We start from the raw sequence: 18028 nt of genomic DNA, 5'->3' as shown, positions 1-18028 counted from the left end.
ATATGATGCAAATTTCCATGTAGGACTGATCATCTTAAGCAAACCTTTATTGCTGACATTCAGCTGCTGAACTCCCTGGCAATGCAAAAACTTATATGTTAGATTCTGATGTTATTAATCAGATGGAGGTTCGAGTTTGCTATTGCTAAATACTTAGCTGTAAAATTTAAAAAAAAGCTATAATACCTAGGGTATGACAGTACTAATAGGAATCAAAATATTTGGACACAATCCTGCCCGGGTTATACTGAAGGGGCATGCAGCTATTGTCTTAGTTTTAATTCACTAAATATCAACTTTCCCAGTTCATAATCAGACTTTGGACATTGTATAGATCAGGCCTGGTATAGATGGTCTACAGATTCCTTTTACTAATACTACATCAGGCAAATAGGCATCCATGCAGGTTGGCCTTCTTCATTAGGAACGGAGTGTATACCAACTGCACGGAGAATGGTAACAACTATGATATAGGCACTGAAGAATTCTGTATTGTATAGTCACACAAAACATGGCTCCACACAAGCTAGTCAATTAATGTGGCCGTTCCACGCAGCTAACATAAAAAATTATATCATAAATCAAATGATTAATTGTTTTACCTCTCATTGATCGGTAGAGCTGTTCTTCCCCATTGGTGGGACACAAATACACATGATAGACTGCAATACAAACACGCATATTACACATAACAACAATAAACATATACAACAATTGTGCACTAGTGCCAGGTTGTGGGATGTATAGTGGCTATACTGCACTGCCAGCATATATTAATTTATAATTACACTCATTACTACAACTGAAAGGCAAAAAAGAGAGAAAAAGCTGAGAATAAGCAGTGGTGAGGGGCACTTGAAAATAGTATTTTACAGATAAGACATAAAAATAATATCCGTAACCTTGTATTGTATCCTCTGTAACCAAGAAATAAAAGGACAAAATCTACCTCATATTAAGCCGCATAGCTATGATTGTCTTTAACAGTTAAGGTCTCCACAGTTTACAGCAATGTATCATTCAATAAGTATGCAGGAATTTCTAAAAAACCCACATCCCAAGGCCTCATCCCAAGGCCTCATGAAAAGGTAAAGACAAACGACTCAGTGTTGGGAGAGTCCCCAGTTGAGTCTCAGTGTGGGGGAAATCTCATGTATTGTTGATTGGTTCTCGACAGAAATTACGGGTTTGTGTGTTGTTATTGATGGCAGGAAGCTTTCTTGGACACCATCTCTTAAATATCTTGGGTTTATTGATAAGAACCTTACTTGGCAGAAGCATACTCAATACATTTATCAGAGGGTGCATTGTCTCTATCACTTGCGTACTTTTGTCCTTCCTATACTGTGATATTGTGCGGTCACCTTCATCTGTGCAAAGATTTGAATGTAGTTTTGTAACACAAAATTTTTTGTGCCTATACTTTGGTTGAACGTAGAAGATCCGCCCATAACGTAGAAGATCCATCATGGTTTATAAACTCTCACAGGCTTATCAAGAGAAACATTCAGTAATTATTACAACTGTGTCTGCATGTTGTCTCACATGTTGGAAGAAACAGTCATTACCGTATAGAGCACTGCTGAAAAACACTATTTTTTCTATTGATGCAGTCTTTCCCTAAAAAAAAAAAAGAGTCAGTCAACCATTTTACTGTAGAATATTCATTACAGTTTGTAATTAAGGCTTGATCCCAGCTATTCTCCTATTCTATTCATTTAGTCTATAATAGTAGCCATGCTGCCACTATTTTGCTCGCATTCACCATGATGAACAAAAGGTTAAGAACTCCTCAGTGATACAACTCTATCCCTGATATTCTCCCATGGGTGACTAATTTCATTTGTGTCAGTAAATGCACTATAGTTACTATTTCAAGTCCTTTTCGCTTAATTGACAGCTAGGTACAGAGTACACCTACATTGCTAGTACACGACTATCTGATCATGATTCTTTTACCAGACACCTCAACTCTCATGCATTACATGCACGTGAGACACCAGCACATATTGGATTGTTGTCTCATGCATTGTGATGGAAAATTAAACTCTCACATACTTTAATTTCACTTCAGACCTCTTGGAAAAGCACCAAACAGTGCTGTAATGGCTAAAAATGACTGACTCGAAAGTGGCGGTCTACTAAGAGGAGACCTCACTCATAAGTAAACAACTCTCACTCATTTTAACCTAAGGTCTCTGTTTTACAATGAATAATGTTTATTAGTTGTTGTGCGTTCTATTAGGATTTTTGCAGCGGATTTTTTCCTTGCACATGATCAAAGAATGCGCGAGAGATAAAGTGCGCTTTAAATCGCTTATAAGCGGCGCTCCGCGCCGATCTTGGTTTATGATTTAATACAATTTTGGCTTCCACGCTTTATTGGTTTCGCCATCGATATTTGACCTACCTGCCTACCACCAAATCATAATAATCGAGTAACATGGCAACTTCAGAGGGGGAAGAAATGCGGTGGACCGCGATAGTGTTTACTTGTCAAAATCGCCAGAGTGCGAACTGTTTTCAGAAGGGTAGGTTGTCGTGAAATGAAGAAACTCAGATAACTTAGTGTTTATTCAATACAGAGTTGAACTATTACCAGAAACTCGGGTCGATACATCCTGACACCTTTTTGTTAGCAGTGGATGACCCCAGACCTAACATCGGTAGCGGTAGTGCTGTGTTAAATGCACTGTTGTGTGTATCTGAACACTTAGCTGCTCGCAGTGGTTGCACGGTAAAGCATGTGTCACTTTGTACACGTGATGATGATCAATTGACTTGTTACTAGGTTGTCAATGCTGATGCCATCCAGCATGCAAGAATACTGATTGTTTTACTGGTTAGTCCATAGTGTCACAGATGCACACTCACACACATTTCTCTAAAATAACTTTTTGATCACTTGATTTGATGAAATTTTGACTCAGTCCAAATGTTGACAGACTCTGTTCGCAACTCTGAAAAATCCTGTACGAGATTTCAAATCTTTGCAATTTGGCAAGATTTTGAACAATTTATGGCAAGATTTTCAACAATTTATGGCAAGATTTCAGAGCATTTAAAATCTTAAGTATCCGGAATAGTAGCATCATGTGGTACATAGTATACGGAAATGCACAGAATATTTGCTACAAAGTTGTGGAGCTCTTGTGAGTATGCTGCACGTAGCATACGTGACACTGAAAATATGGGAAGTATACAGGAAATATATGGAACTTTACAACAATTTTCACCAGTGACTTCAGATTTCAAAGTCATAGATTTCAACAAGATTTCAAAGAGGGCTGTATGAGGTTTCAAGGGAGTTACGGACCCCCGACACCAGCAGCAGAACTGACAGCTGGATAGCTTCTAACAATAGGCAGTGGCCACTGTACAGCCCCTACGCATACCTGACAATAAATTTCATCACTGCTCATCACAATAGTTGTACCAGGACTTATGCAGTGCCTAACACCAAGAGTTCATTATGAACTCTTGCTAACACTAAATAAATTCTAACAGTAGTGACTACCCCTTGCTAAACTTAAATCCGCTCACCACCTAATGCCATATACCAGAACTGACTGACTTGTGTGCATGACTTTACATATCAACATTTGCATTCAGACTGTTTATATAGCAGATGATCTTTGCACTTTAAAGTGTTGACCTTTGTGATTGCCATTGTGTAAACAATTAGTCAGTCACATTCTTTGTTCTATAGCTAGTAAAATGATATTTATATAAATATATCGTGTGATTTACAAGTTATGACCATTTAAAAAGCAGTTGATTAGAGCTCCCTAATAATCTGGCAATGAGGGGTTATCGATTGTGACCGTCTCAGCAAAAACCCGACTTGTTTGCACACCTTCCAAATTTAAAAAAAAAAAAAAAATTCTCAGTATTATCTGCAGTGTCCAAGGAATGGAGCACCAAATTTTCAGCCTTCTGTGGTGAATAGTTTTGGAATTATAGCACTAGACAGTAAGTAAGAAGAACAAGATAATTGATTTGTACAGTGACTATACTGAAAATAAACTACAGGCGCTTACATTCACAGCCATACACTTCCTTAGTCTACAATGTTGCAAGTAGGCTTAGAATGTTCACCATGGATTAGCAAATCAGCCAAGTTACTGTAGTCACGCATATGGGTATGAAGGCAGTTTAGTTGAAGAAATGACAATGGTCTTGTTTATGTTTTGCATTGTAAACAAATGCATATGACACGCATACCATTGTGGCTATAGAAACAAAACAAAGATGTTTGAACTCTCCATGAGCAGTAGTATATAGTTTTAATCGATTTGAGTCTTCCTTCTTCGAGTAATGGCCTGATAAAAACTTGTGTATTTCTTTGTAGCATGTATAATTTTATTTTAAATTTCGATTTCAGTACGCATTCTTGTGCAAACAAGTTGGGTTTTTGCTGAGATGGTCACATTTAACACTCAATCATTAATTACTCTCCCTAAATGTTGTCCATAGAACATTTGTGGTATAAAGTAAATAAATTTACATCAAGATAGAAAATTCCATTTCAAATAGAGGACTTGCACGCGTGAAGCAACGGTTGCTAGGCGGACATGTTTCGGGACAACTTTGTATGGCGCATATTGGGTCAGAATTAAGGTAACGAGATTTATTCACTAAGCCCTGGCACTGGGAATCAGGGCTGGTTTCGAAATAGAGGATCTTATCATTAGCTTCGTGAAATAGGTGGCTAATTAAATTTCGATACATTACTCACCAATTCTAACTTCGTCACCTTTTTTAACGAGCTGGCTGGTATTTACAACACAACTCAACACTGATTCGCTTCATTACAGCCTGTACCAAAACCTGAGAAAGCGCTTTTCAGCCAAAACGCTGTCCCGAAACATGGCCGACAGCTACAGTTGCTTAGCAATTACGATGATTTACGTCACGTTGCAATTCCTCTATAGAGCAATTGGATGTGCTATCTCAACCGTGTAATTCAGCTGAAATGTGTGACAAGGACATTATATTTATAGTAGAGGATAAGATCTGTTTATTTTGCTGCTGTAGAGTAACTATAACAACCAAACTATAGTTGTAATAGTCACCTAGCTGTCCATAGCTACCTAATGCATGATAACAGCATTTGTTTGTATGTGCAGTACGTGACATGCTGTACGCATATAATAGCATAGCATCGTACAGATATGTGTAATTGTGTCAAAGAACAGCGTGTGTGTGTGTGTGTGTTTCTACATTTTTTCACTTGTTTCTTTCCAGGGCAGTACCTTTCCATTTGGTTCGTGTGGACATGGCTTTATGCCGTACAGTGAAGTTGCCATGTCTGATAACCACTTCAAGCAAAATAGCTGTGTTACAAATTTTGAACACTTACTACTGTTCCTTAACAAGGTTGAGTAATAGCTGTGTAATGTGTATAATACCATATGCAAGGAAATTGTGACGTAAGAAAATTTTGACAAATTTGATGAATCGATTTAATTCGTCAAATTTAAATTCGCCAAATACTCTTAAGCACCTTTAAAAGTACAAGTTTTATTTACAATTTCTTGATTTTGTCAACATTTAATTCGTCAAATCTGGTGAGTTCGTCAATTTTATCTTACACCAAACTTTCCTTGCATACGGTAGTGAAAAGTAGTCGTCAGAATAACAATTGGTCGTTTTTGGAAGACTTTTTCATGTAATAGCTTCCCCATTGAAAATGTACAGTAAATTTGTCCAAACAATTTGGTTGGTCAAATGCTAAATTTGGTCAGAACCTGTTTAGTGGCTGACTCTGTACTGTGGGATATTTGTGTGTTAACATTTTCTTGTAGATTTGTACACACTCCCCACCTGGTGTATGGATATCTAGTAGTGACATGATCTTGCAGTGTGACCTCTCAGAGTTAAGTGAGTTGAATTGTGTGATTTAGTGATAGCATCAATTTGCGGCAATGCTATTTGGTAACTGCTTGTACTAAGGCCCATCAGGCATTCTACCATCATGTACTGCTGCTTGCAAAAGATACACTAATACAGAGCAGTCACTTACTCTAATAAAACAGTTACATGATGTGTGTGTGTGTGGTGTTGTGTAGTGTGTGTGTGTGTATGTTGTGTGGTGTGGTGTTGTGTAGTGTGTATTTGTGTGTATTTTTGTGGTGCGTGATAGGTGTGTGTACTGTTTCTCAGATGCTGTGGACGTGTCATGTGTGGCTGATAGTGGAATAGCAATACTGACTGTCCTAGCTAGTCCAGAATACGCTGGACGACACGGAGCTTGTAGGATCACTGAACAAGTCAGTATTATATATTAATTGTGCATGTCACACTCACACACTCCTTCCTTCTGTTTGCTGCCAGTGAATGAGTGGTCATACCAATAGGTTCATTATTGTAGGGGTGGGTATTGTGATTAAATGTGCCGGTAAATGCTTTGACCATTTTGTTTTGTTTCCAGTTTGTCAAAACCTGAAAGCATAATATGGTAGCACGTACATGACACATACAGTGTACCAAAAGCATTTATTGTGTAAACTGCGAGTTAACACCTGTGCAGTCAGCAGCCATAAACTGAGAATAGGAAAAATAATAGTTGATTCAACACATCTGTTGTGATTCTGAGTCAAGTGGGAGTACTATATAAAAGTTTTATTGGTGCAAATTACTCATCAACCTACCTGCACAGTAGGGTTGGGCGATAGTAAATTTTTCAAAGTCCGAACGATAGTAAGACACTGTTCATGATAGACGATAGTATAACGATAGTGAAAATCTACTTATTACCTTCACAGAGATATGCAAGGAGGGATGTACTATGGATATGTTTTTGATTAAGAGACTAAACAGCCTTTTTAGACTGATTTTTGTTCCCAGATATTATTTTTACAAATGTTTTTGCATGAATATTTACACATTTTTACATTTTAATTACTGTCCGACATCATTGAGGCTTTACACCACAAGTACTGAATATCTTCCTACACTGAAAACTCTCACAAGCTACACTTTACCGGTAGACAGAATTTTGAATCATCTTACTAAGAAGTTGTTAACTCTGCATATTAGTTCTATCATAATCATATATGCCAGCCTGCTTGGGTTTGGGTATACTATTCATCTGCCCTGACTTCAGTGTCTTATACAGCTATACTGGGATTTTGTACACAGTACCTGGGTAGCAATACCTATGATGTTATTGTTGTCATTTAGGGAGACTTTGCTCAGATTATTTATCAGGGTGGACCAGAATTGTTGAAGAATTGTGTTAGATCTGATGGAAATGTTGTTATGGTATGTATGTATGTATGTATGTATGTATGTATGTATGTATGTATGTATGTATGTATGTATGTATTTATGTATGTATGTATGTATGTATGTATGTATGTATGTATGTATGTATGTATGTATGTATGTATGTATGTATGTATGTATGTATGTATGTATGTATGTATGTATGTATGTATGTATGTATGTATGTATGTATGTATGTATGTATGTATGTATGTATGTATGTATGTATGTATGTATGTATGTATGTATGTATGTATGTATGTATGTATGTATGTATGTATGTAAAGGTACATGTATATTTCATGTCCTACACTGGCTACTGAAAAGACAGCTGAATTATTAGCCAAGTAGAGTATTATGATATTCTCTGACAAGAAAACAAAGTAGTACAAAGTGTTTCTATACCTGTTATCTTGTGATAGCTTTCAACAATATAATAGCTCCCAGCTCTGATTATACTGTTGCTAGTGACATCACAGATAAAACTAGTTGCACTTCTTTCTTTGTGTTCTTCATTTGCAGAGTGTAGTTGATGTACAGTATGTATTGTTATCCAGTGTGTTTATCTTTTACTAGATTTCTGGAATAGCTTATTGCAGTCCAAGCACAGCAGCTATTCTGCTGTCTTTCCATAATTTCCCACCACTTGACTCCTGTACTTATGTGGGAATTGACAATGGAGCTCAACCATTATCTGTAAGCGTGGGTGGGTGTGTAGTGTAGCCAGGCAGCTAGAGCATCGGCCTGGCAATCTGAGTGGTTCCAGGTTTGATGCCTGGTTATGCCAATTTGGTGTTGTTGTTGTTTCCTTGAGCAAGAAACTGTACTCACATTGCTCCAGTCTATCCAGCTGTATGGTGGCTTGGTGTCAACTGGTGAAGTAGCCCACCCAGCTGTAACATCAATGGGTACCTGGTGTCTACTGGGGAAGCAAATGCCCAACTGTCCTTGTCTCGCTTAACGGTGTTGGGGTTATTGTGGAACTTTGGGTTCCATGACCTGTCTCCGTGTGACCTGGACAGTCCACCTGTGGGTTACTAGTCCTGCCCCAGGAGGGTTTGCTTGCACAAGACTCTCAAGTACCTGAGTGGTGCACAGGCCGGTTTGCTGGGTGGCAATAGCTGTGTTTGCACGGTTGCCGTAGGCTTTGCTTTGATGTTGTGCGTGTGGTGTACGTGTGGTGTACGTGTGTGTGTGTAGTGTGTACAATGTATTCCTTTTGTTCTCCATTTTCTACAGTTGTCGCTGTTCTTTGACATTCTCCTCTGCCTCACAACAGAGATCAATCATGATGACTATGTGGCAGGCCACTTCATTAGTAGAGCTGTTCGTGACCACTCCACTGATCCCACCATCTCTTTCATCATGCAAAGAGCACGCGCTAAATTGTGGATGCATCTGAAGGACATTAAAATGAAAGCTAGTATGTCTTGTTTACACAAGTGAAGTTGTATGTTTCTTAAACACTCTTTGTGTGCTCGTTTGGATACTTTTGTGTATTAAAGTAATAGAAATGTCATTTCATGTACAGTACATGTTCCTGTTTAATAGTTCTCTTATACTGCTGTGTGGTTATTGTCTTAGTTCTCCTACCTGGTGTTCAACATCACTACCTCCGTCATATTGCTCTGGATGCTCTAGATCGTTATCAACCTGACCCAGAGGTTTGCTAGCTAGAGTCCCTGTATGTTATATTATCATCACTTCTAGGGTCCAGCTGTGATCATCAATTCATCATTATCAAGAGGGTGTCATGTAGGGAATCATTCGTTAGTGATTGGCAGCGAAATTCAGGTGTGTTACATCTATGTAGTGAATAATGGTCTGGTTATTTATCTGCACTTGTATATTTTATATACAGAGGCCATTACAAGTTGGCGCTAACTGCTTTTTATCAGGCATCAATGGGTACTTTTGTGAAGACTTGGTATGGTTACAGCTAGTGCATGTTTTGTATGTATGCACCTTTTTCATTTTGTGTAGCCACTAGGTTTGGCCATACCAGATGGCTTGGCACTACAGGAGTTTCAGGTTTCTATTGGTGACAGTCAAGTACCGAGTCACCTCACGGTTATCACTGTTTATGGAGTGTATGACAACCTCGTGGTGCGTGTATATATGTCTTGGCTGTTTGTGTGTGTATTGTACCTGTTGTGTAGACCAGCTATACTGATCCTAATTCAACCTTCTGTAACATTCCGTGGAAGAAATGGTTTACTCAAACTGGAGTGCAACCTTCAGACTTGTGGTTTCCTAATATGGTTGGTTGTGATTTTTATGATTTTTTTTTTCAAACCAGGTCCATGCCTGAGTGGATCCTCATGTAATCATTTCAACAGTTTGGATAAATGAAGCCTGCTTTATTTATATCCATGTACAGCTCTATGTTTATACTCTAATGGAATGCACCCTGGGATGAACTTTATTTTAGTTGTCAATTTTACATTGTGTTAATAAGAGTTTTGGTTAGTAGTGGCCCAAATATTCATGAATCTACTCTAGTGTATTACCTGGTTGTTTAGATTTAGCAGCATTAAAACGTTAATCGTTGACTCCTTTTTCACAGGCACCAAAGAAGCAGACACTGATGTCAGCTCGCTTGTTTATGGCAGCATCTACCAATCAAACAAGTGCCGTGGCTAATATTCTGTGGCTAGCTGGAATAACTGGAGACCCTGACCTACTTCACCAGTACGTTGAGCTAGCAGGCATGGGACCAAGTACATTTTAAAAGTACTTAAAGTACAAGTACTATCATGTGTGAGTACAGGTGTTTCCCATGCCTTTGAGCTAGACTAATTTATTGCTTAATTTGTTGCTTTTTCATGTACTTTTTCATGTGTTTTAGGTGGCGCTCTTCTTGGAGGCTGTCACTTGATGAGATTCTACTGTGTGTTGACTGTGAGGCAGAGTTTAGTCGAAGCAGGTAAATATGTGACTGTTCTATTAGAGTGTATTTCATCACCAAGTGTTGAGCACATGTCATATAAGGCTGCCCATCAATATTTGTAATAGTGGTTTGAAATACCATGCAAGTATGCAGTATAATACCAAATTTGGGAAAACTGGACTTTCTGACAGTGTATTGCCACAGATTAATCCAGCCACTTTTTTTGTGTTATTTGAACATACACCCCTGTAACATACTGTATATACTTGGATACACATCACGGCTACTATTAGCCTTATATCAAAAATCGATGCGGCCACTAATTAAGGGCAACATTTATCACAAAGCAGCTCTTAAGTGTGGTACATATATCAAATGAAAACTGGGGTTATAAGAAGAGCACGTACTTACTTTATTATTTCTAGTACATTTCACCCTGATGTGCACTAAAAGAGAACAGCAAATGAAAGGTACGGCCTCTAGACACACAATGACAGAACTAGTGGTGCTCTTTCTTTACTGAAAATATTACTGAATAACACTGCTGGATAGTCTTACTTCTCTAACCCAAGGACAAACAGTTGAGGACTACAGATTATCATGGCGCTTATACTGTATCTGTAACTCTGTAAGGGTACCGTACGACTACTATTAAAATGCAGCAACTATTTTTAAAAAGTGCAGCATTTAACCAAGGAAATACAGTAGTCCCTTGGGTGTTCAGACACAAAACTGATGTTTTTCTGATTATTTGAGTATATTATCATTGTATACACACAATTTACAGGATTCTAAGTTATGAGAATCGGTTACGTGATATGGAGATAGCGCTGCTTAACAACAAGCCAGTTTGTTTCCTGCCATTCTTCAAGCAGTCAGTGGTGCATGGGCTAGAGGAACGTGTGATGCAGACATTAGATGATGGTAAGTGAGCCTTACGTTTCTTTCAGCACACCATTTTATACCCAGGGTTGTGCTTTGTACTTGTTGAATGCATGTTCTTATTGTCATGTACCAGTAAAACTTAGGCCAATGTCACTGCACTTGATAATCGTATGTTTATAGACATCTATCTGTCTAATGCAGTACAATGATGTTTGCAACTTTGTTTGCTCCTAATATGATACTAATATGTATTGTTGTCATTTATTTTCAGTGGCTTGCAGGACTGACAACCCCCTGAGGCTATGTCGTGTATATGCATGCATCGCTGATGTGCTCGGAATGATGGCTGCAGGCGGGATCAGGGGTGGACCAGCTGCTAACATTTCTTTTAAAAAGGCATTTGCACTGCTGGAGGTATGCATATTAGAACTTTATGCACACATTTATACATATTAGTAATTATCAATGCAGAATCAGGAGTTTAGGTTAGCTACTAAGGCTCTATCTGCAGAAAGGAGCAGGTGGATTTCGGAAGGGTTAGTTAAGCTTTCTGTGGTACTGTAATTATTCAATTTGTAGAAGTGTCGATCGTTTGATTCGAGCTTCACGGCATTATGAACGAGCAGCTCAGATGCTTACTAGGCAAACAGTGGCAACAGCTAGAGAGGTATAATTGCTTGTATGGAACAATGTTGAATTGTTTGTTATATGAAGGTGAAATAAGAAATCCTCATTAGCTATACACACATTGATTCTGGTTGTTGTTGTGTTTTTCTGTGAGTATCTCTGTAACTCTGGAATGTAGTTAAGATTATGAGTGCTTGGAGTAGTGGGGTTGAATGGGGTAAATGTACTAAGCTCGAAATACACTTTTGAGTAGTTTAAACTTTGCTTAAGGGCTTGTTTATACTTTCTATGCACCCATGTGCTTGTTTTCATCCTCCTCTGAGTCTTCCCTCCTTTTTTTGATTTTTACAGTTTGCTATACTGCCAACCACTACTGTGTCCAAACTGGGCACAATGTTCTTGTCTGTCCAGACAAATCACACACTTAAACTGTACTAGGGGTTTCTGTCCTGCCTACATCAGTGAAGGAGCTGGTGATGGCATTCCATGAAGTGGTCAGTGCAGTAATGCCTCCCAGTCTGGTCTGATTCATTGACTGTTATGATAGAGAGCAACAATCTTGCTAGGGTATAGACCAAGCACTCTTTTGCATTACTGTCACAATGTGTGTTCTATGTAAGTCAGTCCCTTTACTGGAATGTGAGATTAAATTTGACCATGAATTTTTGACAACTGGAACTACCATTCAATGTTTTGTCAAACAGTGCCTTATTAATAACCCCTTTACCAGAAAGCCGATGCTATTATACCACTGCTATTGTAAGCTGGTTTAATCTGTGTACTTCGTTTGTCTCATTTGTGATAATTTCCTGTGTCAATCCCAAAGAGTTACGTATTTGTGACGTTTGATTATATGGAATTTTGGTGAAGTGACTAGTGTACGCTCAATTGCTATGCACAAGTAGATAGGTAGACAATGATGGACTGTATCATGTACACGTACACCATTTACATGTATGTTACTTTATGTGTACTGTAATTGTGTAATGGGTGCTAGTAGTCACCATGTGTATTTGTTTAGTTCATTAAAGGATCTGAGTGTCCAGTTCCTGCTATAAATGAAGAGATTGTTATGTCAGCACCAGGTGTGTGTGTGTGCGTATGCGTGTGTGCGTATGTGTGTGTGTGTGTGTGTGTGTGTGTGTGTGTGTGTGTGTGTGTGTGTGTGTGTGTGTGTGTGTGTGTGTGGTCAACTTGGTGATGTGTTTAAAAGGCTGCTTATCCAGTAAGTGACCTGACCTATACAATAGTGACAGACACTCCTTGAAAATCCACTAAAAGTAGCTATAGTGCTGACAATCATAAAGTATTTGGACCAGATTTTTGATTGAAATTTCAATGGGTACAAACTGTCTGCAGTACTATGACATGCATTTTGGGTCACAATACTTAGTATATATCTTTGCCATACTATGGGATACGGTTTTTGAAGAAGCAGCAATGATCTGGTTACTGTGCCTTTGTTTCTCCTATCATCTTCTGTTGCTCATGTTATCTTCCTTTATGTAAATTTTCTTGCATAAGTTTTAGTATCGACACCTTGCCATCCAGGTAGTTAAATAATGCTACCACAGAGTGCTTATACTGACAACTACTGTACATCATTATAATACAGGTAATTCTCATAAAACTTATCATGTGGGCTATTGCTGGTCATGAGTCTAAGATACTCTAACAAAGCAGTCAACCAGCAATAAGGCCAATGAAACTTGATTAGCAGTTTTGCGTCATCGCCCGCATGCTTTTGATACACCCGCATGGAATTTCATTATTGGTATTTCAGATCGAAATACTCTAATAGAACAGTCACTTTTACTCTAATAGAGAAATCAGCTATACTCTAATGGAAAATCACTTGTTATAGATTAGTAACGTACTTTAGCTATTTAATGCAAGAATAATCTGTGTAGATCTCACTGTTTTTTGGCAGAAATCTTCATGTTTGGATGTGTGTTGTGCTTTTGGAAAAATAATGAATAATGAATAATAACCGCCCACCCGCCCGCATCAAATTTTCAAAAATCTGAGCGAGAAACTGGTAATCAAGTTTCGTTGGCCTAAAATATGTAAATACAGAAATGAACAAATTTGAATTTCTTATACCCATGGAATAATTGGTTACTTAATTTGGCATAGCACAAAAGGTATAAGTCAAAGTAAGGATTTTTTCCACACAGCTACAGTAAGTATTATTTGTTATACCACTTCTTTTGGTACTTTTTGTAGCATGGTTTCTAGCGTGCATACGATGTCATGCATGCTTGGATGCGTGTCATCTGTTCATTTTGTATAATGTACAGCACGGATAGACCTTGCTGGAGCATGGACAGACACACCTCCTCAAGCTTATGAGTTTGGTGGACTAGTATCCACTGTAGCTATTAAAATATCTGGCAAAGTTAGTATTGTGATTTGGTTGAGGTAATGTATATAATGTTTGTTTTCACCAGCAACCAGTAAAGGCTACTGTGAAGAGAATAACAGAGTAAGGATTATTGTAAAGTGGGTTATTTTTGAGAGGTAAAAGTTTTGTGAATGTATGATCTTACAAAAATTTGAGGATATAGCTACAGCTAGTAATTCACACTTTTATGACTAAAAAAATCTTGAAAATTTATCTCCTCGAAAATAACCCACTACACAGTATTCATATCATATGATGTTCAGTAAATTTCACTGTTGTGCATAATTCAGATTGAAACTTGTTCTGTTGATTGGTGAAGGAGCCCATCAGGAAATAGTGGAGTGTACGGAGTTGTCTCATCTTGCTGACTACTCTCAGCCTCATGCCCCTGGTATGTGTGAATGTAACTGTTGTGTTGCTCAGTGAAGGGTTGCAGTTGTGTAATACCATTGAGACAACCAAGGCAGCTGCCTCGGTAAAAAGAAAAGCATTTTGCAATGCAAGATTGAGATACTCTAATAGAACAGTCAAAATGCTTAAGAGCAGCCTTAAGTTGGTATAGTGGTAAGATATACAAGTTATAATCAGAGAGGTAAGGAGCTCAAATCCCCTGGAAAGAGTAGCCAACTTGGTCTATAGCGATTCACAAACCAATATGTTTAGGATCCAGGCATGTGTCTGGTTTAACAGACACTCAAAATGAAGCACTCATCATCCTGCTGCTATCTGTAGATATTTATAGCAAGTCCACTAGTCCTTGGTATAGAGAAAACTAGAGCCACCATCACCTTGTTATAGTTATGTTAATGTCAACAACATTACAAATCAATATATGATGAGTTTTAAGTGGAGTAGTCATTGTCTCCAATTACTGCACACTACTTTCACTATTCTAGGTGCCCTACTCAAAACAGCCTTTATCTGTAGCAAAATTATTGAGTTCCCTTCGTCAACATCACTTGTACAGCAACTGAAGGAGAAATTTGGTAGCGGATTTCAGCTCCATTCTGTAGCTAATCTTCCTCAGGGATCAGGTAATGATTCTACTAATGTCACTACAAGTATTTCATAGTCTTATCATAGGGCTAGGAACCAGTAGTATTCTAGGAGGAGTTGTGATGGGAGCTCTATGGAGGGCAGTAGGACAGCATCACTCTCCAGACTCACTGATACATGCGGTAAAGATCTTTTATCATTTACCATGATTCACTTTTTTGTTGTAAAACAAATTCTACATACAAAAATTATTTAAATCTTTGTCCTTCTTTTCTTTTTGCTTGTAACACAATTTGTAAATGGTACATTAATTGCTTTATGTGTTGCCAAGCTGTCACATAAGAATAAACCATAATTTTTGCCCCACGCATCTAACAGTCAAGTAAGTGGATTGATTGTAGGTGAGCATATCTACTACTATATCTACTCTCTGGGTGAGCATATCTACTAAGCTTTTTCAACCACCAAATAATTGATCAGTGGAACGACTTACCTAGTTTTGTAATCTCAGCACCCACAATTAACCCTTTTAAATCAATTATTGGTCAGTAATAGGATATGAATACTGTGATAGGCCTCAGACCTAATGTGTATACATTGTTATATCTAGATAAATGCTTGCCAGCAAATAGTATTGGTGAGCACCCACTTGTTGACCTTATGTGCGTGGGGCTGCACTTTCCTTTGATGTGATGTAGAGGAGTTCACTAATGATAAATATTAACAAACAAATACAAAGGAATTTTCCTCATCTTGTTTACAAAAGTTATGGATGTTGGAATAATTTAAATAGTAAGAAGTATTCACCAGGCATCTGGTTGTTCAATAGTAGCACAATTCCAACTTGTTTTTCCTTACACTTGTGTTATACTGTGCTGTATTTTACTACTAAAGGTTTTGCACTTGGAGCAAATGTTAACTACTGGAGGTGGCTGGCAGGATCAATGTGGTGGATTATATGGTGGACTGAAGATGTCCTGGTCTGAGAAGAAACTACCTGTACACGTTCAGACTAGACCACTAGGTACAAAACTTTGCTTCCAGTGTTCCAAACAAATATTATAATTTGTCACAGAACATCCAGATGACTTCATTGATAGACTGAACAGACATCTTTTGTTGTTGTACACTGGCAAGACACGTTTGGCCAGAAATGTGCTACAAGATGTACTTAGGAACTGGCACTCACGTGATGCAAAGATCATGAAGACAATGAATGATCTGATACAAAATGCCAAAGACTCTGAGGATGCTATTAAGAGGGGTAAACTTTGAGTACGGCATGTGCCCTGTGTTCCATAAAATCTGTTTGCAATCCAGCTAAGGTACCTTTTGTTTGTGTAGCTCTCTTACCCAATAGCTTGACCACAATGAAACTTACATCTTATGTTATGAATAAGGCCCACACTGCCCCACAGTTCTTTTAGCTCAGAGGGATAGAGACATGATTTTTTTTTAGTGCTGTTTATTTGCTGTAGTTGAAAGATGAATATATTTACTGCGAGCAAGGTAACTAACTGCCCATGGTAGTGTTTTAGACTGTTATTCCCAGTTTGGGTATCACTAGAGAATCCTTATATGATAGCACAGCATGTACAGTTACCCACTTGACAACTTTATGAGCACATTGCTTTTGTGTAGGTGATCTAGCCACTTTGGGACAATGTTTGAAAAATGCACAGCAGCAAAAGTTAGTAATGGCACCAGGTAAGATGACACCATTTTCCATCAGTAATGTGACCAGTTTAACACACACAGGCTCCTTACCTCATGTTGTGGATACACTTATCAAAATAATTGATCCTCTTCTTCATGGTAAACAAATAACAAGCATGTGGTAGTTTTCTTACAATATATCACTGTTAGGCTGTTGTCTGTGTGGGGCTGGAGGAGGTGGATTTCTAGCAGCTATTACTGTCGAGCCTGATCAATACAATGAAGTGCAAAAAGTTATATCTAGTAATTCAGTAAGTAACTTGTATACGAGTCACATATTATAACATGCTTATTGTTCTTATAGGAGTTCAATGATTTTGTATTGTACAAGGCTGAAGTAGACACAATTGGAATCACATTTTCATAGATGACTATTTTAATAGATGAATATTTTAATAGATGATTATTTTAACATAATTGTTAGGCAAGTTTGTTAATTTTTTCGCATTCGAGTGTTAAACATCATCCACATGGTCAGAGAATCCATTTATCACTGTGAAATGAAATAATGTGTTACCAAGTATACCACATGGCAGATTGAGGGTAAAGGCCAGTTAACAGTATAAAAATTCTGCTAAATGTAAGAAAGTTGTTTAGTCAAGAATTTGTGGAATGTATATATATAATTTATATTGTATACTGCAACTGAGGTACATATGTTGGCTATGCCAATAGTAGGCAGAGCATAGTGGACACTACTTGGTGGTATCTAATGGTTGCCATTGGTTAAAAAATAACAAAATCCATCCTAATATTTTTGTTAAGTTCAGCTATCATACCTATAATTAATTGATTTTAATGTTGACAGAATTGGTGAACTTCCAATTAATATTTATTTGGAGTAACCCTAACTTTTGATCTATATAATTATTTAATAAAGTTACTGTGTAACTCCAAAAATAATTATTTCAGTGAAACAAAACCTCACTTAGTGGCCACCTCAGTAATGAAGCCACCTTGTTATAGAGGCCTGGTCCAGTAAGTCCAGCATTAATAAGGCCAGTGGTCACATATTGCAAGACCAAACTGGTAAAACTAATGCCTCAATATTATAAAGAGGCCAACTAAGCACCAAAAGCCATGCATACCCACTACTTCAGCAGTATACTTCATGCCATTATGCCTCAAGTATGACTTAGCTATAATGCTGTACATTTGAATATTTCTACCTTTCTCTGTGATAAATATAGTCGGCGTGTTTTTATGTTAATTGTAAATTGCTTTTATTATAGCAACTAGTC

At 37.8% G+C, this 18028-nt stretch overlaps 1 protein-coding gene across 1 annotated transcript; it reads left to right on the top strand.

Moving 5' to 3' along the window:
- Positions 1–2318: 2318 nt before the first annotated feature.
- On the top strand, positions 2319–17310 carry LOC136268717 (L-fucose kinase-like). Its single transcript, XM_066064160.1, has 32 exons — positions 2319–2531; positions 2586–2737; positions 2792–2842; positions 5248–5379; positions 5808–5883; positions 6166–6272; positions 7186–7266; positions 7846–7965; positions 8509–8692; positions 8854–8933; positions 8980–9063; positions 9131–9196; positions 9253–9375; positions 9429–9530; positions 9836–9960; positions 10118–10195; positions 10947–11083; positions 11316–11458; positions 11516–11580; positions 11624–11711; positions 12693–12756; positions 13972–14069; positions 14122–14156; positions 14366–14466; positions 14972–15109; positions 15159–15253; positions 15966–16095; positions 16147–16335; positions 16713–16778; positions 16830–16886; positions 16938–17038; positions 17092–17310. Exons 1-32 carry the CDS (start codon positions 2444–2446, stop codon positions 17152–17154), a joined length of 3219 nt encoding a protein of 1072 aa, XP_065920232.1. The 5' UTR covers positions 2319–2443; the 3' UTR covers positions 17155–17310.
- The last annotated feature ends 718 nt before the right edge of the window (positions 17311–18028 follow it).

Source organism: Dysidea avara, chromosome 10 (genome assembly GCF_963678975.1).
Source record: "Dysidea avara chromosome 10, odDysAvar1.4, whole genome shotgun sequence".
NCBI lineage: Eukaryota > Metazoa > Porifera > Demospongiae > Dictyoceratida > Dysideidae > Dysidea > Dysidea avara.
Note: the sequence above shows the minus strand (reverse complement) of the source record. Positions and strands in the feature narration are given on the sequence as shown.